The sequence below is a fragment of the Sphaerulina musiva genome (genome assembly GCF_000320565.1).
Source record: "Sphaerulina musiva SO2202 unplaced genomic scaffold SEPMUscaffold_12, whole genome shotgun sequence".
NCBI lineage: Eukaryota > Fungi > Ascomycota > Dothideomycetes > Mycosphaerellales > Mycosphaerellaceae > Sphaerulina > Sphaerulina musiva.
In genome coordinates this window covers 392,497-415,490 of record NW_016017394.1, presented here as the reverse complement: position 1 = coordinate 415,490, position 22,994 = coordinate 392,497, and the positions used below count along the sequence as shown (strand labels likewise).

The 22,994-nt window shown below is 53.5% G+C and overlaps 9 protein-coding genes across 9 annotated transcripts; 5 read left to right on the top strand and 4 right to left on the bottom strand.

Annotated features, from left to right (window-relative positions):
* The first annotated feature begins 1,426 nt into the window (after window positions 1-1,426).
* Window positions 1,427-4,292, top strand: SEPMUDRAFT_152049 (uncharacterized protein). The gene is made up of 2 exons (XM_016907214.1): window positions 1,427-3,015; window positions 3,071-4,292. The coding sequence occupies exons 1-2, from the start codon at window positions 1,749-1,751 to the stop codon at window positions 4,117-4,119; spliced, it is 2,316 nt and encodes a 771-aa protein (XP_016756483.1). The 5' UTR covers window positions 1,427-1,748; the 3' UTR covers window positions 4,120-4,292.
* Window positions 4,293-7,330: 3,038 nt separating this feature from the next.
* On the top strand, window positions 7,331-9,247 carry SEPMUDRAFT_111715 (uncharacterized protein; the record flags this gene model as incomplete). The annotated part of the gene is made up of 2 exons (XM_016900931.1): window positions 7,331-8,596; window positions 8,744-9,247. 2 exons carry the CDS (start codon window positions 7,331-7,333, stop codon window positions 9,245-9,247), a joined length of 1,770 nt encoding a protein of 589 aa, XP_016756482.1.
* A 324-nt stretch (window positions 9,248-9,571) lies between these two features.
* On the bottom strand, window positions 9,572-11,483 carry SEPMUDRAFT_152048 (uncharacterized protein). Its single transcript, XM_016907213.1, has one exon. The coding sequence runs from the start codon at window positions 11,476-11,478 to the stop codon at window positions 9,634-9,636; it is 1,845 nt and encodes a 614-aa protein (XP_016756481.1). The 5' UTR covers window positions 11,479-11,483; the 3' UTR covers window positions 9,572-9,633.
* A 316-nt stretch (window positions 11,484-11,799) lies between these two features.
* SEPMUDRAFT_152047 (WD40 repeat-like protein) lies at window positions 11,800-13,770 on the bottom strand. The gene is made up of 4 exons (XM_016907212.1): window positions 13,629-13,770; window positions 13,549-13,570; window positions 12,908-13,152; window positions 11,800-12,851 (listed from the first exon to the last, which is right to left on the bottom strand). The coding sequence occupies exons 1-4, from the start codon at window positions 13,648-13,650 to the stop codon at window positions 12,130-12,132; spliced, it is 1,011 nt and encodes a 336-aa protein (XP_016756480.1). The 5' UTR covers window positions 13,651-13,770; the 3' UTR covers window positions 11,800-12,129.
* Window positions 13,771-15,732: 1,962 nt separating this feature from the next.
* On the bottom strand, window positions 15,733-18,082 carry SEPMUDRAFT_136540 (uncharacterized protein; the record flags this gene model as incomplete). The annotated part of the gene is made up of 2 exons (XM_016902783.1): window positions 16,356-18,082; window positions 15,733-15,924 (listed from the first exon to the last, which is right to left on the bottom strand). Exons 1-2 carry the CDS (start codon window positions 16,677-16,679, stop codon window positions 15,733-15,735), a joined length of 516 nt encoding a protein of 171 aa, XP_016756479.1. The 5' UTR covers window positions 16,680-18,082.
* SEPMUDRAFT_152045 (uncharacterized protein) lies at window positions 16,572-18,085 on the top strand. The gene has a single exon (XM_016907211.1). The coding sequence runs from the start codon at window positions 16,667-16,669 to the stop codon at window positions 17,225-17,227; it is 561 nt and encodes a 186-aa protein (XP_016756478.1). The 5' UTR covers window positions 16,572-16,666; the 3' UTR covers window positions 17,228-18,085.
* Window positions 18,086-18,358: 273 nt separating this feature from the next.
* On the top strand, window positions 18,359-19,471 carry SEPMUDRAFT_111712 (uncharacterized protein; the record flags this gene model as incomplete). The annotated part of the gene is made up of 1 exon (XM_016900930.1): window positions 18,359-19,471. One exon carries the CDS (start codon window positions 18,359-18,361, stop codon window positions 19,469-19,471), a length of 1,113 nt encoding a protein of 370 aa, XP_016756477.1.
* Window positions 19,472-19,800: 329 nt separating this feature from the next.
* SEPMUDRAFT_159278 (uncharacterized protein) lies at window positions 19,801-22,310 on the bottom strand (the record flags this gene model as incomplete). Its single annotated transcript, XM_016907833.1, has 6 exons — window positions 21,339-22,310; window positions 21,181-21,271; window positions 20,821-20,991; window positions 20,566-20,669; window positions 20,011-20,481; window positions 19,801-19,961 (listed from the first exon to the last, which is right to left on the bottom strand). Exons 1-6 carry the CDS (start codon window positions 21,454-21,456, stop codon window positions 19,801-19,803), a joined length of 1,116 nt encoding a protein of 371 aa, XP_016756475.1. The 5' UTR covers window positions 21,457-22,310.
* SEPMUDRAFT_152044 (uncharacterized protein) lies at window positions 21,276-22,310 on the top strand. Its single transcript, XM_016907210.1, has 2 exons — window positions 21,276-22,099; window positions 22,141-22,310. The coding sequence occupies exons 1-2, from the start codon at window positions 21,960-21,962 to the stop codon at window positions 22,301-22,303; spliced, it is 303 nt and encodes a 100-aa protein (XP_016756476.1). The 5' UTR covers window positions 21,276-21,959; the 3' UTR covers window positions 22,304-22,310.
* Window positions 22,311-22,994: the final 684 nt, after the last annotated feature.

Genomic DNA, 22,994 nt, shown 5'->3' with positions numbered 1-22,994 from the left:
AACGAGATGAGCCACCGAGAAAGATCTTCTCGAAAAAGCCACTGTTGCCTGGCAGCTGTGCCTGGCCATCACATCTAACCTAGCCATGTGATATATCGTACCTTACTGTATCATCGAGCTCTGATGGCGTTGGCGTGGCATATTATTCGTCGTGGGCGGGCGGCCCTGCAGTAATGGAGCAAGGTCGAGGAGCACAGCCTCGAAGGATTCGTCGGAAGATGAGGCTGTGCAGAGATTTGACTGTTCGGATTCTGAAACGATGCGTTCCTGGCCTGAGAGTGGAGCGAACTCTTCCTGGGATCTGATGGCGGGGGCTACCTCGAACATACATCCAATAATGCTCGGTCTTGCATGAATGTGAAAACATGATGATCGATGTGGAAAACTCTCTCTCTCTCTCTCTGCTACAAACCTTGTTGTGGGAATGACGGTGGGGACGGAGAAGGAAAATTGAAGCTGCTGACATCCATCGCGGCTGATGCTTGGTGGGGGTGCCAGATTGCCAGTAGGTAATGGCACAACTTACAAGACATTGGTAATGAGAAGCTTGGGCGCGGAGAGCGAACAGTTGGTCTGTGAGGTGTTCATGGTGTACGCGTAGGTGATCGACACGCTTATGATGGTTGATGGTGCAACTAGCTTCTAGGAGGTGTACTCTGTGACGGTACATCTGAGAAGACGTGTCGCGCAGAGGTATGTGTTTGAGAAGTCGAGAATAACTTACCACAGTTACTGATCGATGTCTCCGAGGCTCCGACTACATGACCTGCAGAGTTGTGGACTAGCTGTTTCATGGGGCTAAATATAGCCACACCGCCATGACGAAGAAGTGCAGTCTGCTTATGAAACTACGTGCAGTTTCAAACGTCAGTCTGTACCTACCTGTATGCGCATCTTCGTATACAGCATACAGGTACAGCTGGCACGGCGTAGGGAGGTGATGAGGGCGAGCAGTGCTGTCTATTCGAGCGCACGAATGGCAGCGTGGCAGCAACGTGGTGCATTGCTGCTATGGCCATGGCCGTGGGAGTGAGGGAGTGAGGGACGAAACTTCGAAATTCCTTGCGCGCAACACGCCTGCTCAGCCTCCGAGGTGCACTGAAGGGGAAGCCATTGACTGGGTTTCCCTCCACTGTCGACTGCGCCCACTCCTACTAAACCTGAGGTATCCTACCTTCCCGTCGCCGTCGGACCAATTGCCTGGACTGTGCCTGACTGCGCGAGAGCCAATCCTCGCCCATCCTCGCCCATCGCATGCCCAGTCCGGCCGCCCGCTCCCCCCATCCCCATCCCCCCAGTCGCATACCGAAGCTCGCTGCGGCAGCCCGTCGATCTGCATGTTCCCGAGACGCAGAGAAGTAATGTCAGGTATTGTATGTACCTCTCTGCTGGGCCGCTGGGAGTAGCAGAGGAGAGGAGGCACAGGACGGACTACAGGACTACAGGTGGTGGTGACTGGGCGACATCCTAGTCGCAGCTCAGCCCAGCTTAGGCGCATCCTTCAGACGCGGGTCAAGCGCCGGGACAGCAGGTCTTTTGTGCGGTCTGACTGCATAGCACATACCTGACCTGACCTGACCTACCGTACCTCAGGTACCTACCTACCTGACCTACCTACCGACCGACTGGAGGTAGTCGTCGACCTGATCGCGTTGCCAAACTGGTCGCGCACACCCTTCTATTCCTAGCTACCTGCCTGCGACACACCCACAGCTTCCCAGCGCGCCAGCCGACCAGGGCCACACACCATGGACGTCCGTGGTCGATCACCCTCGATGGGCCAGACGAACCACCATATAAGGCACTCGACGTCGGCTTCGCCTCATCCGTCTCCTCTGGATAATCGCACCTCCTCCTCCTCCTCCTTCTTCGACGCATCCAATTTGGGTACTGCCTCGCCCCCGACCGACCACAGCACCACCTCATACGCGACCGGCCTGAACGCCGCCTTCACTACCGATCCCACCTTCACCACCGACTTCTCCTCGCACGCGCACTTGGGCCTGGAGCCATCCTACCATCCTGGCTTCTCCGACCAGTCGCAACCGCAGACTCGCGCGAACAACGTGTCAAACCATACCTTCCTGCAGGCGCAGGGCCTCCACGATACCAACGGCACCACAACCAACACTACCAGCACCAGCACCAGCAACGCTTTCCCCGCCTTCGATACCACCACCTTCGACTCCAGCCTCGATCCAAACGTGCTCGACAGCTTTGATCCCTCCCAACTCGACTTGGTCGCCAACCCGACCACGCAGAGTCTAGACCCCATGGCGGCCATGGCACAGTCGCACTCGCCCACTCCACCGCACCTCTTCGCCGACCAAGTAGTGGGTCGGCCGTCTGCTAGTCCCAGTCCGCATGCGTCGCCAAGCTTTCAGCACGCCAGCTATGTGCAAATGAACCGGCCAAGAATCAACTCCGAGTCTCTGGACCCGTCCAGTGCTCGATACCCACAAAATGGAAGCAATGAATGGCAGCATATCGGCGCATATCGCTCGCATCAGCGGACGCCTTCGGACAACTATTCAGACATCTCCTCCAACCATGGCGCATCTCCCAATATGCCCACGCTGGAGTCGTTCGAAAATTCTTCGCCACTGCTCAACCCATCGGCCCAAGATGCCTCATTTGGGAACGGTTTGGGCTTTGAGAACTTCAATCTCAATGAGCAGCAACACTTTTACAGTCCTGGACACAGCCCCGGCCACTCGCCGCATCTCATACCACAGTCGCAGCAGATGCTGCCACCTTTCACGGCAGATAACAATTTCGGACTCAATGCCACCATGAATGGCCATTTTAATGCTCAGCAGACTGGGGCAATGGATATGTTCCCTGGGTTGGGACAGGAATCATTGCCTGCAGTGCACAGTGAAGACCAAAGTCCGGGGATGGCTGACCATATGAGCCCTCCAGAGATCAATATCGACTTTGCGCCACCTTCGAGGGTACCAACAGAGAACATAGGCGTCGAAAAGTCTGCCGATGCACTGAGCCCTCCCATTCGAAGTAAGTGAAGATCGTTGCGCTCGCATGAGACTCGATATACTAATCCGCGCTGCAGCAAATCGTGTTCGTGCCAAATCAGATTCACACGCCGGCTCGAGATCAGCGTCGCCCGCATTGCTAGGAAGGGGTAGGTCGCCTTCTGCAGGTTCCGGCGAAAGCCTTCTCGCAGTGGATGGCTCCCGCAACAGTTCGCGCTCATCATCTCCTGGTCGAGGTCGCAGTGGATCGCAAGGACGTGCTCGTAGCTCCAGCCATGCGTCCGATCAGCGCGACTACATTCTTGATCTCGCAGATCCGGCACGGTCTCCTAGTGCCGGCGGCGATAGTAAACGTGTCCAGAAGCACCCGGCGACGTTCCAGTGCACTCTATGTCCGAAACGTTTTACACGAGCCTATAACCTGCGATCACATCTACGAACACACACGGATGAAAGGCCCTTTGTGTGCACGGTCTGTGGCAAGGCGTTTGCGCGTCAACATGATCGGAAACGACACGAGGGCTTGCATTCAGGCGAAAAGAAGTTTGTTTGCAAGGGCACACTTCAGGGTGGATCGCATTGGGGGTGCGGAAGACGCTTCGCACGTGCGGATGCTCTTGGTAGGCACTTTCGTTCCGAGGCGGGCCGAGTATGCATTAAACCTTTGCTGGACGAAGAAGCCGCAGACCGGCAAAGAGCCTTCATGGAAGCGCAGCAGCAGGCCAATATGGCTGCGGGCCTGGTCGCACCTCAGCCCGTCATGGCTCAGCCAGAAATCAGCCTCGGCAGCTTCCTTCCGCAAGCACTTCTCGCGCAGTATCCCGCCCTGGCCGGCTTGGACTGGAGTAGTATACCACAAGGCGCACCACCGGACGAAGAAGCATATAGCGGACGCAGCTCGTTCGATGCGTCGGGGAGTGGCTACGAAGATTACTCGGAGAACGAGCAACCCCATTTTGGTCAACCACAGCAGGACCAAAGCATGACGGGAATGAATAACATGAACCCGATCAACATGATGGGCATGATGGGTGGCATGCAGCAGCAGCAACACCCGCAACCACAGTTCAGTGGCTATAGCGGGAATGCTGCTGGTGACTATTTATCGGATTTTGAGGGAAGGTAGCACACACCTCGAGCCGCATACCAGCATATACTGTCTGAGCGAGGCGGTTAGTAGTTGGGCATTCTCTGACTTGTTTTCTTTTCCCGATTTCGCGCATCGATACTAAATGCTCTCAGTACAGGTACTGAGCGAGCTAGGATACACGGAAGTTTGAGACATCAACGATACCCATACCCCAGTTAGATTTGCTGAATTTTGAAGAAGATGTGAATGCTTCGAAACCATCTTTTTATCGTGTGCTCTTCCTCTTCTACAATCGATGTTTAGTAATAAGTCGCGTGAGTGGTGCTGACATTCACTCAGGGGGTGCCTTACCATTCTTGTTTTCTCGTGCCAAGGAAGCGCTCGCGGGTTGGTGACTCAACGGCTTTCTCCTGGACGACGCGCGAAAGCCCTCGCAACTACAACACGTTTGCTCCCTCACTTGTTGACCGCACCGTACTGACCACTCCTACACGCCTCGCTCGATTGCACGCCCAGAGCAGCAACAATGGGTCTCAACAAGCAGCAGCAAATGCTGGCGGCGAAGCATGACCTGCGATCAATGGCGTTCCTCGTCAAATTCGTGGACGAACGCAGAAATGACAACAGCGTGCCTGGAGATCGCGCTGCGCGTCGGGCGGTTCTGCAGGATTTCTTGCGAGAACATAAGCTTCTCGGCCTCGGTGTGCCTTATGGCAGCGAGACGCCCTGGAATCACGACGCGCAATCTCTGTTGAATTTGATCGCCCGTGTACTACGCACGCCTGGTCGCAGAATCAGCGGTTACGCCGACTCCACCGCCGTTGCCGCCATCCAGGATGACTTCTTCTCGAATGGCAGCACTATGCTCTCCACAGAGTACCGCGCGGAGCTTCAATCGGCATTGGATGAAGAGCCTGTTCCAACTCCGCCTGACAGTGAAGAGGAGCGAATGAACGAGGCTGCTTCTGCTGGTAGCGATGAATCCTACAAGGCGGCCGGTAAACGTCACCGACGTCCCACATTGAAGAAGATGTCGAGCGCGCGTAACAAGCCGCTGAAGAAGCCACAATCTTCGAAGCGCACCGCGAAACTCATGGATGACGATGACGACGAGGCCCACGAGGAGCCAAATGAGACTGAGAAGCCAGCTGCCTCCACGTCCACACAGCCATCTCGGCCATCTGGCAAGGCCATAGTCAAGTCTCGACAGCCTCAAGCCTCGACAAAGCAGAGAGCTGTCAAGTCCGTTGGCCGCCAAGTTGGCCTCAACACTGGCAAGGGCAATCTTGTGCCCGAGCGAAAGATCAGCGGAGTACGTGCTGGCAGTTCCAAATACGTTCCCTCATTTCCTAACCTCAAAGCGGCTCCGTCAAGCCACAGCCACCGAAACGACTCAGATAACCAGCAGGCAAACAAGGTATATGAGAATGCGAATGAGGCCAATGATAGGGCTGAATTGGAGGATGAGGAGGAAGATGATCAAGAGGACGAGAATGAGGAAATAGAGCAGATTGAACAGGACGACAACGGTAACATCAGCGTCAACAGGAAACGTGCCTCCCGACGAGCCTCAGAAGACACTTCGCGTGCTCGAAAGCGGGCCAAGACCTACAAAGACTTGCTGGAAGAAGAGGATGACTCAGCGCCTGTGCCTCGCAAGTCACACCTTGCTGCCACCGCCAACAAATCTTCAAAGTCTGGGCAGATTGAGAGACGCAGAAGCAAGAATATCCGTTCTCTGCCGCACACCCAGACCAGTCAGCAGGACGAAGACGAGGAGCTTGCACTTCTCTTCCAGCGCGAGGAGTACCAACAACCCCTTACCACTCCTGAGCGAGACGGTGAGATGAGTGGCAACACATCAGGTATGACACGAGAGGAGCTTGCTCGCCTGGACGGTAGTCCTCCAGTGCCCACGCGCTACAATGCTCTGAGTCAAATGAGAGGCAAGAAAGCTGGCGAAGGCAGCTCTCGCGGCCTGGGCGGCCGGACCAAGATTGCACCTCTGAACAGGCAGCCTGCTGCCGGTTCAGCTCTCGCAGGCACCACGGCTCCATTTGGCGCCGACATTCACCATCGAGCTCAATCTTCTTCGACCCCAGACATCATGACGCTGGACCTGCCTCATGCCATGCTCAAGATTGACGGTCTCTTGGACCAGGCTCTCGTGACAGTCTCTCCCGAAGGTGAAATTGTCAACGTTGCCAGCATTGCGATGGAGCCCTCTCGGTCGTTGACCCGTCTCTACGCCGTGACTTTTGGTCACAACTGGCTCAAACTGGCTGGCGAAGCCATGCGCGCAGAAGACGCAGACGTCGTCTTCGCTGCACCAACCATCCTCAAGTCTCTCATCTGGCACTACCTCGCAGCTGAGATCTTGAGCAAGGAAGTCCTGAGCGACACGGTGTACACTCTGCTGGGGAAAATTCGCGCCTACGTTCAGCCTGTCTTGGAAGAGCAGAACGATGGCTTCAATTACAGCTACGTGCTGCGCCGTGCCTCAGAGGCACAGTTCCAATCTGCAGAGTTTCTCGGCCAAGAGGTGGCGCACTGCGCGCAGGAACTCGAGACCAGGCTCACGATGATTTTGAGACAGCACTTGGTGGAGATGGAGACGGCCAAGATGCCAGAGAGCTGGCGCAAAGATTTCTCGACCAGCTTGGTCGAAATTTGCCGCCAGACTCTCTTGCTGAGAGCCAAGCTGGGAATGGAGGAGGAGAAGCACGAGGTTTTGGTGGTTGGCCACCAGACGCCCTTCGATGGGGCGCAGATGGAGGCGGAGGGGGGCAGGGGTGGAGAGAAGGTTCTCTTCACCAAGATGCCTGGAATCAAGAAGACAGCCACCGGCGGACAGAGCCAGGTGGTTGTAAAGGCTCTGGTGGCGCTTTCCCCTGCCTCGATGGATGTTTAGATGGATTCTGCGTGTTATACACGCATTGACAGGTCCAGTAAGTTCTTGCAGCAGCCAGAGCAACAAGGAGCGGCTTTCGCCTGCTTCAAAAAAAGGGGGGTGGAGGGGGAGGTCGAGAGAAGAACAACGAAGAGCAGCTAGCTCTCTTTCTTTTCATCGATGTTTAATAGTAACCGTTCGCAACTCACAGAAACAAACAATATGATATTAAAAAACAGATCCCTATCCTCCCATCCCATGTCATCCATCCCTCACAAACCTGTCTACCCTACAACCCAATTGAACCCCCCTCCCCTTTTTTTCTTTCCCACCAACAACAACATCAAAAACCAAGTCATGCCGCCCCCCTCCTCCTCCTCAACCTCTAAACCAAAAAGAAAACTCCCCGCCTCCAACCCCCTCGCCATCCGCTCCATCCTCTCCCACATCGACTCCCACCTTACCAACAACAACAACAACCCCAAGGGCCTCCCCCCTCTCATCCACACCAAATCCCAAGCCCTCGCGCATCTCGCCCATCTCGCCTTTACAGAAAAATTTCCGTACACGGGAAACAAAGCCGCTGCTGCCGGAGGAAAAAACAAATCCGCTGAAGCAGGAGGAGGAACTGGAGGAGAGAAATTTCATACGGCAAAAACTCTCTGGGATGCAATGGGGTATGTAGTGAGGAGTTATAAGAAAGAAGAGTTTCGGAATTTGAGGGGGAGGGAGGCGACTTTGAGGATTTTTGGGGAGGGGGGGAGGATGTTGGAGGGGGAGTATTTGGGGAGGATTGGGTATGAGGTTCGTGGGGGGGAGGAAGGAGAAGAAGGAAAGGGGAGGTGGGAGGGGGAGGAAGAAGGAGGAAAGGGGAGGGGGGATGATGATGACGATGATGAGGGGTTGGTGCAGAAGGGTGGAGAAATTCAGGGGGGGAAAAAGAGGTGGGGCGGGGAGAGGGAAGAAATGGGGAGTAAGAGGAAGAAATTGTTGAGACGGGGTGGTAGGATTATTCCACCGCTGGGTTTGGGAGATAATGGTCGGATGCGGCGGCAGTCTTGTCTTCTTCCGAGTTGTGGTGATTCTACTACGCTGGAGCAGCAACAACACCAACACTGTACTGAGGAGCAGGTTGGAAACTCTAAAGAATCGTCGCGGAAGATGGTGGTTTATGAACCTGTTGTCAATGATCCCCCGAGCAAGAAGAATGAGAAGAAGAAGAAGAAGAAGGAGAAGTTGGATCTTCTTCTTCCTCCTCCGAGCCCATCCCACCTCGACTCCGAACTCCAACACCATCTCCATCTCCTTCGCGCCACAATCTCAGATTTCTCTACTTTCCTCACAGAAACGAAGCCCGCAACACCACAACCAACAACAATATCAACAAACGACCGACAACCTCTTCCCCTCGCCAACGGGAAAATATCCTCCAATCTCAAAACTCTATACCGTAACATTTTCCAGGACAACAACGGATTCTGGCGAGATGCTTTTGAGGATTTCGTTGTTGGCATGAAGAAGAAGAAGGAGCAGGAGGGGAAGAAGAAAAAGAAGGAAAAAGAGGAAATTACACCATCAACAACAATCATCCAAGCGATGATTTGGACGTTTTTGGAATTGGAAGTTTTTGGTGGTTGTGTAATACCATTATCAGTATCACCACCACCACCACCATCAAAAAGAAGACTCTTTTCACTTCCAGAGACGGAGGAAATAGCTAATCATCATCACACTAGAAGTTTCGATACTTCTACTCCTTTTACTGACAAGTTATGGCGGATTTTGATGGAACATTTCACATTCTTTTCTTCCTCCTCCTCCTTTCCTTCAAAAACAATCATACCACCACAACAACTCCAAACCATCCATACCCAAGCTCTAATCCTCCAAGCCGAAATGAGCAAAAAAGCTCCCTCGACGATGATGATCAGCAGTGAGAAATCTTCTTCTTCTTCTTCATATTACAGATTTTTCAAGCATAGCCATGGATCGATTGCTTACTGTCGTCGATTTTTTCCTGCAGATGATGGTCATCATCATCATCATCATCATCTTGACCAGGAGAACAAGAAGAACAACAACAATCCATCAGAGGAGGAGGAGGAAGAGGAGAGAGATATTGAGAAAGTGGCGTTTACGATTTCGCCGAGGATAGAACGTGTGTCCTCCTCCTCGTCGTCATCGTCATCGTCACCGTCATTATCAGGCGAGAAGACGACGGTAGTGATTGAGCCTGCGGTGATAGCTTTGTTGGGGAGAAGTGGAGATGGATGATGATGATTGTGGCGTGAGGGACATCTGTATACATGGGTAGTTTGGCAGCGATTCTGCAAAAATAAGAATAAGGTTGTTGTTGAAGGGAAGGAGAGGATACGGGGAGAAAAGAGAGTGAGGGAAAAAAAATGAAAGGAGCTTCCCTGGGATTAGGTAATCGGGGTGATTCTAAGAGTGAAAGACAGAGAGAAAGAGAGAGAGGGAGAAGGCGACTCTTTTCCTACAAAACAATGCGCTCACAAGTCAAAAAGATGCCGCAAGAAAAACGCCACCATATGCACAATCTGGGGTATCTTCCATCTCATGACATCGTCCAAAAAAAAACCCAATCATAGAGCGCCAATTTTTTAAAATGCTGTACAGTGTTTCCCCGATCCCAGAGCTGTCTACCCAAATAAGCCGCTAAAGAGACCCTTCTTCGCCGTACTAGGACTCTGATCGTCCAACGAGAAAGACCGAGTGAAGCGATCTTCTATTCCTACCTCTTTGACATCACCCGGCAAGACCCAACTACTTTGCTTCAGCTGAAAGTTTGATCCCTTTTCGGGAAAAGTCACAGGTTTCACACCTCGTCTCATCTGTGCCATGAAGTCCTTCTGTTGACTCAATGGTATTTGTTCTGGAACCGCAGGTCTGAAGACTGGATTCCGTAACCTGCGTTCCATGCTCATGGGTGCTGGGGGTAGATTGCCGTAGAAGGGACTTTGTCTTTGTGCTGGCTGGTAATGAAGCTTTTGCGCTTGTTCTTGACGTTGTCGTTCCTCCTCTCGTTGCATGTGTGAAGAGATGCCCGAGAGTTGGTTCCGAACGTCGCCGAACCCAAGAGGTGCCGCATTGGTGTGATTCATATATGTATGTCGTGGCTGCAAGTTGGGTCTGCTATCGAGCAATCGTTGTGATGAGCGCATGACTGGCTTATCGTCGATTTCCATCGCATCGTCATCGCCATAGTCTGAGAATTCAGGTGATGGCTGCTTCGTGAGGTAATTTGTCGTTGATCTCAGCACAGGCTGTTTGACTTGAGGTGCCAAGCCGTTGATATCCAAAGGTTCGTTTTCCTCCCTTCGAAGATATCTCCACGGATCCTTGGACGACGGTTTGGGCGTGTAGTGCTCCGACGCCGGGCCTGCAGATACCCCGAGAATGTCGTGCTCGCTGGGCTTGGGCATGATCTTTCCTTTCATCGTCCATGGCACAGCCTGAATGTTCCTGTTCGCCATAGCTTGTGTGATGAGCATAAACAGGATGGTAAAGCCATGCACAGCAATGGCATGTTCTTTGTCGAATGTGGCTGTCGAAACGGGAGTCGCAAGAATGTACCACGACCAGCCTCTGACAGCCAAGATGATAAGCTGCATGTAGAAGTACATCTGTTGGCCAGTCACAGCCTCGATTCGGTGCGTGTGATGATACCAGGCTTTCAATCCCGGATTAAACCAAATGAGGACTGTGCTGACCGAGATTGTAATGGGTATCAGCGAACTGAAGAGACTGTAGCAGGGGAGATTGAACTTCAAGCGAAGGGTCTGCTGAGCACATTGGCGCAGGTTTGGACCCAGAATAGACTCCGCCTCATTGACTGGCTCGCCAAGCAGTATGTGCAGTATCCCATACACATGGAAGGCAATCTGGACCATGTACGCAGTGAGGACCACCGCTCCAAGCAGCCGTAGCAAATTGCGCATGACCTTCTTATCGGTGCTGTCTCGAGTCCGGCTCGCAGCGTGACCACCCCTTCTTCGCGTGTCCTGCACCAGTTTCGCAGCATTCTGCGACATGGCATAGTAGTCGGCGCGATTGATGACGCTCTGAGCATTCGCGGCACACATTTTGCAGACCTGCGGGTATTTCTGCTCCAGCTCCAGCTTGTATTTCGGCAACGCGCGCATCTTCATGCGGTATTCCCGACTGTTCTCTTCCAGATCTTCTGGAAGGTACTCGGCCAAGATTCGATTGTACAAGTGCTGGTTCTGGGTGCAAGTCCGGCAAAAGGCCTGCTTCTGCTGGTGCTCGAGAGTCTCGGCAAGGGGCTTCGTGAAGGACAAGAACGATCGGTTGGCGTCTGTCGTGGGCGCGGATGGCGATGCTGCCCGCTGCGGTGTGTCGACGATGTTCCCCTTGCCGTCGAGGAAGTTCATGGCCTCGCAATGAGAGCACTGGAACTCGACGACATCCCTGCTATGCGGCTGCTTCGAGCCACAGAAGTGGCAGCGGATGCGTGAGAAGAGCATCGTGTTATTGCTTGGGTGGTGATGAAGGTGAAGGTGGTGGTGATGATTTGGTCATTGGTCGTTTCGGGCTTCGCGCTCTGTGTATACATGAAGCATTGTCGCAAAGTGAATTGTGGTGTGTCGTGTCGGGTCGTGTGCTCAAAGTGCATCGAGTGATGATTAGCCTGGCTGGGTGGTTGTTTTGGCGACCGGATCAAAAGTCGGCCCGGGATGTATTAATAGATTGACCGGCGCCTTTTTTAGCTCCCACAATATCACGACGTCGCCGGCAAGCCCACATCAACTCAATAGGAGGTAGAGGCACTGATGAGGCATCGTCTGGTCGGACGTTTCAAGGACAATGGATCGATTGTCCGTTGAGAACTAGGTATAGAGCGAGATAAGTTGCTTCGAAAATGAAGGCAACTAGGTAAGTGATTCCAGTGTGTATGTACTGGAGCGAGGCATAGGGCAGCCGCAGGTGCAACTCGTCACCCTTTTCTGTGGTGAATTGCACTGTGGTATAGTGCAAAAACTGGCGCAAAGACTCCGCCCAAAATTCACCCAGTCAGCCGATCCCACGCGATGTTCGTGCCCAAGGCAACCACGAGCAGCCAGTCCCGAACGCCATGCCATGCCATTTGCTTTCCCATAGATTTTGAGCAGTCCGAGTCACCTAGTCTCGGAGTAGTCGTTGAGCGCAACACAGACCGCGCCACGGTGGTGTCCGTTGTATTGGCGTATGATGCTCTTGCTGGCCAGCTCCCAAAGTCGCGCATAGTGATCGCTGCAAGCTGTGACAAGATACGCAGAGTCGGCAGAGAATGCGCAATCCCACACCCAGCGCTGGTGACCATCGAGCTCATTCTCCAGCGGAAAGGCACCAGAGAGATCCTCGCCAGAGGTAGGAATCACTACGCCGTTCTCGTCCCTCTCCTCCTCTGGTGGGACGACATTGTCGAGGTCGACTGTCCAGATTCTAGCGGTGTGGTCTGCCGAGCAGGTCGCAAGCTTGCGTACATCTGGTGACAGTAGGACTCTCGTGATGTACGTGCCATGGGCCGTGAACTTGGTGATGGGAATGAGCGTGGTCGTATCCTTAATTGTGACCAAGCGCCACACAAAAACGCTGCCATTGGTGCTCGAGCTGACAGCAGCGCATAAAAGAGAGGCGTCCGTCGCGACTGTGATGGATGCAATGCTCTTATCCTCCTCTGGAACCAGCTGGTGGCTGCATTTGTTCTCGGACAGATCCCAGATGCGCAGATTTCCGCCCCGATCGCAAGAGATCAATTCTCCCTGGTTGGGGTGTATCACGACGTCGTTGACTGGGACACCATGAGAATAATTGCGTTGTACATGGCCACTTCTAGTATCCCAGATCTTCACAGTGCCTGCAACAAGCCGTCAGCGAGACACAAGCTCTCAATATAGCATCGTTTTACTGTACCATCCTCTGAAGACGTGACCATCCACTTGCCCTCGCAGTGAAATGCGACGCCGGTAATGTTACCGGTATGGCCCTCGAACGTGAGGACAGCAGCCGGATTGGTAGACTTAATGTCGTAAAGCTTCACCGTGTGGTGTCCAGCAGCAGCCAGCCAGCGCTTGTCCGGTGAGATACAGAGTCGATTGACCTGCGAGTCAGGGTGCGGTATGGTCCGTGAGCAGATGCCGCTCAGAGCCTCCCAGAATCTGCGCAGGAGTTAGCAATGTGCCAGGAGAGCCTACACCATCTCGCTTTCTCAATCCAATTAGTGCTGCGCATTCCCCAATGTGCTATCTAAGTTGAGGTTCACATCTTCTGAGCCGGAGATACAACTCTGCAGGACTTTGGCCCCTCGCGAGTAGCCACAATTCCATTAGTGAGTGAGTGAGCGGTGGTCTGTCGCATGACAAGAGGCAGCAAGTGGAAATTTGTCCATCCATTCCGAAATACACAGATAGTGCGTCCAGCCGCACTGAGCGGTCACCAGTGCAAGATATGATCTCGTAATGCGATATTGGTACCACAAATTTCGTGCGCGAATCGGGGTTTAAGCTTTCTCCAACGATGGCCGGCCGATTCGTCTGGTTGACAGATCAACTTACCGGATAGTGTGGTCATATCCAGCTGCAGCGTGATCAGCAGAAGTCCCAGACAAAGCGCAACCTCATCGAATCCAGCATACCAGTGCAGAGGATTACCGACATCTTGTCTAGTCCCCAGCCTCGATGACTGGGGCCAGTGCAGTGGTGACAAGTCGAACTCTTGCGATGGTCGGTGGTCGCTCAATGTCGATATTCTGCAGGCGGCGACATACAATGTGCTTGCTGGCGGCGTTGTGGTGGAGATGTTGCCGTGTCGAGGTTGTTGTTGGTGGTGTCGTTGTTGTTGTTGCCTCCTAGCGTGCGAGAAGATGGAGATGGAACCTAGATGGCGCGCTGCGGCGTCACGACCAATAGAGTGAATGGACCAACGGCTTGAGTACGGCCCGAACCCTGCCGAGGTCCTCCGCCTCTGCCGCGTCTCCTTTTCATGCGTGGTCATCAACACCACCCAGACGGAGAAGCTAAGCAATAATGTATATACATTGCGACAACCCAGCCAACACAGCATGTTGCAAATGATGGAAGAAAGAGTCCGCTACTATCATTGACCTGCTACATGGATTCGAATGGGGAATGGACGACGGCGCCGACAAGATGGAGGATGATCCTCACTCACCAATCGAGTCAAAACCGCACAGCCACAGCAGCAACAGGTAGCTCAGCTGTACCTGTCGGTTTGGTTGAATTCAGTTTCAAACCGACGAAGCGAGGAGCGCGAAAAACCCAAAGAGATCAACAATGAATAGAGCGCATATCGCGTCCGAATCCATCTTGCAAAGCGCACTCAGCGCAGTGGAATTCTGGAGTCCAGCAACAATAACGTCACTTTGCACGCTGTGCTGAATCTACTTCTGACTGGAGCGTCGCGTCGCGTCAACACGGCCAATTCTGAAAATGATCAATTTAATACTGGCTGCACGAGGGAAGTTTTGGATCATCGCTAGGGACCTTGGACTGTTTGTCGGTCTTCTCTCTCTCCTTTTGACGGGGATGTGTATCGACCTCCACAGCAATTTGATCAGGACTTCAAAAGCTCGGATAATCAGGCAGCCACTTTTCTTGGCATCACAGCAGAGCGACGGCTCTACAGTGACCTCTCGCGGTTAGGCCAACGAACTCCTCGGACCATACAGATTTTCACATCAAGCTCAGCCAACATGTGAGACCCCAGCTGAAGCTGCTTAATCAATCTCCCGCTGCTGCTACGAAACCGAGAGTGCATCGCACCAGTTCCGGCGAGAAACTTCTGAGGATAAGCCGAGAGTGGCAGAGTACCCGCGAGATTCAGGCCTTGACATCAACAGTTGCACTATAACACCCAGAGGCATCAAACTGAGAAGCCTCGTTGGCAGAACCCTCCTAGGCTTGTCTGCCTAGTCGAGGTGAACAACTTGCTTCAAACTCTACCTTACCATCCACTGGAGATCAACTGCCAAGCAAAGACGCGGGAGTATCCACAGGCAAACCCAATATGCCAGACGGAAGATGGGCCGAGTTTGATACGATCGAAACAGCCTACAAGTCTGCGCGAGGGCCAAAAGCTCGGCTGACACACAAGCTTCGCTCGACATTACGCGTCGATGCTTCCTATAGACTCTCGTGCAGGATGCTCTGAGGGCTCGAGAATATGATCCGATTACGTAACCAAGGAATTGTGTTAGCGGATGGCCCTAATTCCTATCAGGGATCTTGAACATAGGTCTGGACGACTGCGGAAAGATCTCTTTGTGTTTTCAAATTCACAGTTCGGGGCAGGTCAGCTTGCGGGATCCTCCAACGAAATGTCCATCGTCCTAGTGTCAACCATTATGGTGGATGATGGTCAGTATTTGCACAGTCCTCAGAATACAGACTCCCTTGCTGCAAGCAATACTCGTATGTCTGCTTGTGATTGCTGTGTCGCCACGCTTGAGAGCACGAGCAAGGCGCTCAAGATCACAGGGCCCATCGAGTTGCTGCAGCAGAGACCCGTGTGTCTGTTTCGCTTATTCGTCTCTCTCTTCCTCTCTGGCTCAGAGCGCTAGAAACATATCGGATTGCCTTCTGAGTGCACAAATGCCACCGAATGCCTAGCATCGTAGCCAACATGGCCATCAGTGGCACGCGGCGGGCATTTGCTAGTGACGAGAGCTCGAAAGTGGCGCGAACCGGTGCTTTCTCCTACAGAAGTTTGTTCGTTATCAACTACTGCGTCGGAGCCTGGTCTCTCCAGAGAACCAGATTGCATGCACGTCCCGGACCAACCTCGGCACACAAGTCTGTGAGCTGTGCGCGTCCCAGGGGCTCTATGGCAATATTTTCGATGGCATGCACCGGCGGCGGAGTGGCTACATCATCCACGTCGCCTGACTTGCCGCTGGATTGTATTTCTGCCTCCTATGAATGGTCGGTGAGGAATGATAGCATTGGGTAGAGACTGATCAGTCGAGCCTGCAAAGACTAAAGCCTTGCGATCATACACGCGTGCTTAGGACGGGCACGCCTCTCTCGCATCACCCAAGAAGCTTCACCCAGCTGCATCTCGCTTTAGTGCTTTGCTCACTTCAGATTCCGGAACTGCAAAAGGCATGGCTCTCATTCCGGGTAAGCATAGCTTACATCGCGCACGCAGGTCTATATGCTTGTGTCAGGCCTTCACAATGGGTACGCATATGCATACGACGGCTGCTGAATCAGCCTATGGACGCTTATGTATGCGCGTTCTGTCGATTGTCAGTCCTCCAGAGCGATTTATATCGTAGCAGGTGCCTGAAACCTTGTGTTTCCCGTTCACGGCATAGTCGTTGCTCCGCCAAGTAGCGACTAACGCTGATAGTGCGGAAAAAGGCCCATGCCAAACAGCCGCGAACTTGGCGTTGGGGGACTGTAGGACTTTGTATCCAGATCTGTGTCGTGAAGTGTGCTGCCATGTGCTGTTCGTCCTGGGATGCTATGCCTTGAGCCTCACGGAGCTTCGGTGTATGGATGAGGCCCTGAAAGGCAAGATGCTGAGTCTTCCTGTCCAGAAGTCTCTGCGCGTGCCACTCATCCAGCTTTGGTGCTCTTATGCTGTGCTCATCGCCATCATTGTCACGATGAAGTATGGTCGCGCGAGTGCTGCTCTGGCCTCTTGACAAATATGTGGCCCACATTGTCTTCTGGTGGTATGTCGTGTGTCATACAGCTCTTGTGGCTTTTGCGCAGCTCATCATGTATCCGATTGCCTATCTTCCTGGCTCGTAGCGGTCGGAGGCTCCGCGGGAATGCCAGGGGAGGCCACAAGATAATTGCATCTGCAGAGGAGTGTGCATACGTTGTCGGCTCCGTGGCGCGAGAAAGGCAACGAGCGCTACTCATGCTAAGTGCTCTCCCATGCCACAGATCGCACAACTCTGTCCCTGTGATGAGTTCAGCGTACAGCAGAGGAGAGTGGCAAGATATCAAACGGGGGATTGGTGGTAGCGACCAAATCCTTTTCATAGCGTCTGGCAATCATCGCGTTGAAGGACCGCGCCGCATCGCGCTTGGCCTCGATATTGGGGGTCGCTCGGCAGAGTGTGACGCTCGTAGCGGCCAATGGAGGCCGGCCCGGTTTCAGGGTCCTGTTTCTTGGCCTCCTTTTTTTCGTCTTTCGCTCCTCGGCCGTTGTGAACCCACAAGAAAGATTGCGGAATTTGCTGTGGTCGTCGTAGCGGTCTGACCCAGCACGATCTTTACAGTCCCGACACCATGCGCGCCTCTCGTCGGCAGTGAATCGGGGAAAGCCAAAACGGAAATGCCTCCCGCCTCCTTTCGGGTCGAAATTCGGGAAGTCGGATCACAGCGAAATCGATGGTGACGATATCGAACTGGTGTTCACGATTTGTCTACACAGACACTGTCCAATCCCGTTGCTGCGACAATCCTGTCATCGCCCACGTGCTCCATGCAGGCACAAGGTCATAATCGGCCAATGCACCTGCTGTTTGTGCTGTGCGTAAGCTGCAATACCCCACCCATACGGAGTTCAGTGTTTAGAGGCACATTATGAATCATCGGACTCTCTGCATACGAGGGTTCATTGTCACTGCCCTTGGTTCCCAACCTATCGTGGTTCCGTGTTTGGATTTCGTGCGCTCTTGGCGTCTCTTGCCCTGATCTGCTGCAACTTCACGCCAACGCATCGCTACACTTCGTAACAAGCTGGAGGAGACTGACAAGAGAATTCTCCATCTCCTAATATGAGTTTCGTCGTGGCCGGATGCTCGGTGACAATTTTACACCATTTCGATGCTGTCGCACTCACAAAGCGTGCGAATTCACTCTGTGGTTGTGTGAAAGCTTAAATGTTCGCTGCACTCATACTCTTTGCTTCGGAGTTCATCATGGAACAATGAAGCGGCATTACAGACATGAAATCAACATGAGGGTGTAGCGATGAATCGTGGCTATCTCCTCGTACCACTATCATGAGGGTCGGACATCTAGTATGGACGATGCGCTGCGAGCCGGATTCTCGACTCTACTGAGTGGTAGGCTGGTAGCTTTCACAGGAAAACACGGTATACTCTTGATCAAATTTGCATCGCTGTAGGAACACAAGAACTCGCTGCCCTGCACATCTTTCCTCTTCTCTTCCTCTCTTCCTCCCACATTACAGATGAGCTATTGCAGAACGAAGCCTTGATCCACCGCGTTCAGACTTCACTTCTACTATACCGCATCTGTACCCAAAACACATACCGCACCAGTTGTGCTCTCTTCTCTTCCGGAGATCTCACCCATCAGCACGACGACCGCGTAACTCGCAGCCAAATCCCTCGGCAACCCGCACTTAAGCGACGTTGCAGAGATGGTGAACTTTTGCGTGGCGTGTGAGGCAAAGGGAGGTCTCTATTGTGATGATTGCCTCATAAGGTCGGTTGCTCGAGGAGACGGAGCATTCGCCGCTCCTACCACCACCATCACCACCGCCGACGAGTCACTATGGCAACAACAGCCTGCTCAGTTTCAATCTGGGCAGCTGCAGCTGTACGACGACAACTTTGGAGCTGTCAACGGACAGCTCCTACCTCATTTCGACAATTTTGTAGCTGTCAACGGACAGCTCCTACCTCCTTCCAACAATTTTGGAGCTGTAGACGGGCAGCTCCTACTTCCTTCCGACGACTTTGGAGCTGTGACCGAGCAGCTCCTACCTTTCGACGACTTTGGGGCTGTGACCGGTCAGCTCCCACCTCATTCCTATAACTTTGGAGCTGTCACCGGACAGCTCCCACCTCCTTCCAACCACTTTGGAGCTGTCAACGGACAGCTCCTACAGGTCCCAGGTTTCGACGAGTCGGGACCTTCTGACTGGCGGCAACAGGGAACTCCAGACTTCCCTAGCCCAGCTTATGCACCAAGCCAATTGGTCCCAGGACCTCCTGCTGAGCTGGCTGCCGCCAACGTCGGGGACGGGCATCGTGGTCAGTGGGCTATCCCCGGAGTCGATGGACCTGCCGCAGCACCGGAGTCGGGGATAGAGCACCACGGCAGTCAGAGAAAGCCTTCGAGTGACAAGCGAAAGGCTCAGAAGACGGCCCACCAGAACCCGTGGCGTGCACTCGCGAAGCTGCTGACCAAGCTGGTCAAGACCAACGGTGCCTGGAAGGGGGAGAGGGGCCTGAGGGTGACTAACGACGATCGGGCGTCAAAAGCGGCTATGGAGAGATATCTCCAGCGCAACGCTGCACTCCTCGGGCTCGCGCTTTCGGAGGACGGTACGCCAGGAGATGTCGAGTTGCGCATGGCCGGGCCGAACCGTGCAGCAGCCGTCACGGACGAGAACACTGTTCAGATCCATTGGCTCAAGCTCAATGTGATCAGGAATGGTGGTTCATTTCCCGGTCTGCCAGAGGAGTGGGTGGTTCGGTGTTCTGAGAACGCCGAGCTCTTCGCACACGTCTTTGGACCGACCATCTAGATGATTAGCTCTGCTAGACGATGCTTTCTCGAGCTAGTCTGTGCACTGACTATCTAGATGGCGAGCTCTACCTGACGCTGCCACTCCACACCTCTGAGCGCTTCCGTGCCGCTTGCGACCCCCGAGACGCCGTCGTCGTGACCATCCGGCTGTGATGAGCTCCACAGAGACGGAGACAGTATGGAAAATGATGGCTATGCCGCTTTCTTCATACTAGATCATTCCGTCCCATTTGTGAACACCGCGACGCCGTCGTGGTGACCAGATGGCTGTGAAGAAGTTCCACAGACTTGGACACAGTATGAAAGAGGATGGACACGCCCCTTTATTCATGCTGGATCACGGCGACCCAGACGCCGCCGTCGTTTGACCATAGGGCTATGAAGAAGCTCCACAGAGACGGAGAGTATGAGAAGGACGAGCATGCCCCTTTCTTCATGCTTCTCTCCCTTGATTACGGCGGCCGGACGCGGCTGTTGTGACCATAGGGCTGTGACGAAGCTCCATAGAGACGGAGAGTGTGAAAAGGACGAACATACCCCTTTCTTCATGCTTCTCTCCCCAGATTATAGCGACCGGGCCGCGGCTGTCGTGACTATAGAGCTGTGACAAAGCTCCGCAGAGACAGAGACAGCTTGTGAAAGGACGAACATGCCCCTTCTCATGCTCCTCGCTCTGGATCATGACAATCACGGCACCGAAGGCGACGTCAAGAGTGCGACCACGTCTACGCTCCCTCAGGAAACGGTTGGGCTTTATAGGAATCGAGACAGCATAGCAAAGGATGGACACGCCCCTTTCTTTATGCTCCTTTTCCTGGATCACGGCGACCACGGTACCCAGAGCGGCGTCAACACTGCAGCCACGTTCACACTCCCTCGAGGGATGGTCTGGCTTCGCAGAGATCAAAACAGTATGAAAAAGGATGGACACGCCCCTTTCTTCATACTGGATCACGGCGACCGCGGTACCGAAAGTGGCGTCAAGATCGCAGCCACACTCAGGGCTCCCTTTCGAGATGGTCAGGTCTTGTAGCGATTACAACAGCATGGCAAAGGATGGACACGCCCCTTTCTCCATGCTGGATCACATACCGGAAGCGGCGTCAAGAGTGCAGTCACCTTTCCATTCCCTCACGAGTCGGACTTCGCTGAGATCAAAACAGCATAGCAAAGGATGGACACGCCCCTTTCCTATGCTGGATCACAACAATTACAACATCGAAAGCGGCGTCAAGAATGCAGCCAGGACCACCTTTCTTTACAAGATGAACTGCGCAGGAATCAAGACAGCATAGCAAAGGATGGACACGCCCCTTTCCTATATCGGATCTGCTGATTCCGATCCACCTGCCTGGCTGGCTATTCAGACGTTGGTAATGGGTTGCAGCGGATCTTCTCACTGGACCTTCTCTCACTGGACCTTCTCTCACTGGATCTTCTCTCACTGGACCTTCTCTCACTGGATCTTCTCTCACTGGACCTTCTCTCACTGGACCTTCTCTCGCTGGCTTACGGAGCCTGCAATACCAATGGCAAAGTGAAGGGTGCAGCCATTCGTGCTCCATTACGAGATATTCGGGATTTGCAGGGATCAAGTCAGCATGGCAAAGGATGGACACGCCCCTTTCCCATGCCGGATTTACTGACCCTATTACTCCCGCCTGGCAAATCTCTAGAATGGTGATGGCTTGCAGAGATTCCTCTCACGGGACCTTCGCTCCCTGGATCACGACTATAACGGGTACCGAAAGCGACTTCAGAAGTAGCCCTGTTCGCGCTTCATTGCGAGACGGTCGGGCTTCGCAGGAATCAAGTCAGCATGGCAAAGGATGGACACGCCCCTTTCCCATGCCGGATTCACTCACCCTGTAACTCCCGCTTGACAAATCCCTCGAACGGCGATGGCTTGGAGAGTATGAAGAGATGCCTGCCGCCTCGGACGCGCAAAGCAATCTCCCAAGAACGACGGCAGAGCGCACACATGATTGCATTTGATCCAAAGGAGAGATCAAAGCATCACTGGTGCTCTCCACAGACTGATCGACATCCGGACCGATTGGCAACTCGATCGTAAGACCAGTATCATCAATCTGCTCTGTTACTATCCCGTCCGATACTCCATACTCGGTGCTCGCAGAATCAGAACGATACGATCATCCTGGATAGAAACTGGTCCCAGAGAGTAAGCAACACGGTCCGAACCATCACATCCTGCTGCCTCTTCTACGGAGCCAGAACGAAGCGAATACCTGGACATTTCAAACCATCAAAGTCATCAAGAAGATTCATCACAAGGCCAGACCGGCGTCAGCTTCTCCGCATTTTCTGACGACAACTTCAGAAAAATAGGACGGGGAGTAAGCAACACGGTCCGAACGATTACACCCTGCTGCCCCGCTATAGAGATAGAAAGAACGAGCATCTGGGGCTCTTAGCCATAGCAGCCATCGGAGGGTTTCATCTTAACGCCGAAAGACATTCCGGTAATGCGGGCAGGTGGAGGTGTTCGTATTGGATCGGACGGTGGCTCCTCTCACCACCATCCTGCGACAAGAACACAGCTCCGCGAACACGCCAACCCGACGCACCGAAACATCATATCGCCCCCATTTGCAGAGAGAAAGCCGTACACACCAAGATCGACTGCAAATCCGACCCCCCCGAAAGTGGCAGAACCGAACACTTGAGGGCGAGAAAGAATGACTTTGACGGAGGTACAATACCTGATAATTGCTACCGACGAAGCAGACGATGCCATGCTACAGGCGACGAGGCGGCGCGCAAACCTCTGGGAATATCAGGACTCGCGTCAACTTTCCGCATTTCCTAACGATGACCCCAGGAAAGTTGGACGGGGAGTAAGAATGGTCATAGCAGCACGGCCGGCGTCAGCTTCTCCGCACTTCCTAACGATACTCCAGGAAAGTCGAGGGGAGAGTAAGCAACACGGTTATGGTAGCACGCCTAGGTGGAAGGCAAAGATCTGAAGAAGATTTGAGACTGGCGTCAGTTTCTCCATGTCTCCTGCCGACAAACTCAGGAGAGTAGGTCGGAGAGGTAAGTAACACAGTCAGGAAGGCACGTGCTTGGTGGAAGGAGGAATTGAAGGGGGTCTAAGACTGGCGTCAGCTTCTCCGCATCTCCTAACAGTACGAGGAGAGTAGGTCGGAGAGTAAGCAACACAGTCAGGGTAGCACGTGCTTGGTGGAAGGAGGATTTGAAGGGGGCCCGAGACTGGCGTCAGCTTCTCCGCATCTCCTAACAGTACGAGGAGAGTAGGTCGGAGAGTAAGCAACACAGTCAGGGTAGCATTTGCTTGGTGGAAGGAGGATTTGAAGGGGGCCCGAGACTGGTGTCAGCTTCTCCGCATTTCCTGACGACAAGTTCAGGAAAGTAGGTCGGAGAGCAAGCAACACAGTCGGGGCAGCGATGGAAGTGGTAGGTCTCGATGAGGTACAGGCCTGGAGGGGACAGGTATATTCAAGAGGACTGGTGTCAGCTTCTCCGCATCTCCTAATATC

What these genes read in the sequence shown, in the direction of transcription:
- SEPMUDRAFT_152049 (XM_016907214.1), top strand. Translation starts at nt 1,749, where the DNA reads ATGGACGTCCGTGGTCGATCACCCTCGATGGGCCAGACGAACCACCAT. An exon ending in ACTGAGCCCTCCCATTCGAA is followed by an intron (nt 3,016 to 3,070) that starts GTAAGTGAAGAT and finishes TCCGCGCTGCAG; the next exon opens with CAAATCGTGTTCGTGCCAAA.
- SEPMUDRAFT_152048 (XM_016907213.1), bottom strand. Translation starts at nt 11,478, where the DNA reads ATGCTCTTCTCACGCATCCGCTGCCACTTCTGTGGCTCGAAGCAGCCG.
- SEPMUDRAFT_152047 (XM_016907212.1), bottom strand. Translation starts at nt 13,650, where the DNA reads ATGTCGGTAATCCTCTGCACTG. An exon ending in GTCGGTAATCCTCTGCACTG is followed by an intron (nt 13,571 to 13,628) that starts GTATGCTGGATT and finishes ATCACGCTGCAG; the next exon opens with CTGGATATGACCACACTATC. An exon ending in GGATATGACCACACTATCCG is followed by an intron (nt 13,153 to 13,548) that starts GTAAGTTGATCT and finishes ACTCCTGCGCAG; the next exon opens with ATTCTGGGAGGCTCTGAGCG.
- SEPMUDRAFT_152045 (XM_016907211.1), top strand. Translation starts at nt 16,667, where the DNA reads ATGTGGCCCACATTGTCTTCTGGTGGTATGTCGTGTGTCATACAGCTC.
- SEPMUDRAFT_152044 (XM_016907210.1), top strand. Translation starts at nt 21,960, where the DNA reads ATGCGGGCAGGTGGAGGTGTTCGTATTGGATCGGACGGTGGCTCCTCT. An exon ending in CCATTTGCAGAGAGAAAGCC is followed by an intron (nt 22,100 to 22,140) that starts GTACACACCAAG and finishes CCCCCCCGAAAG; the next exon opens with TGGCAGAACCGAACACTTGA.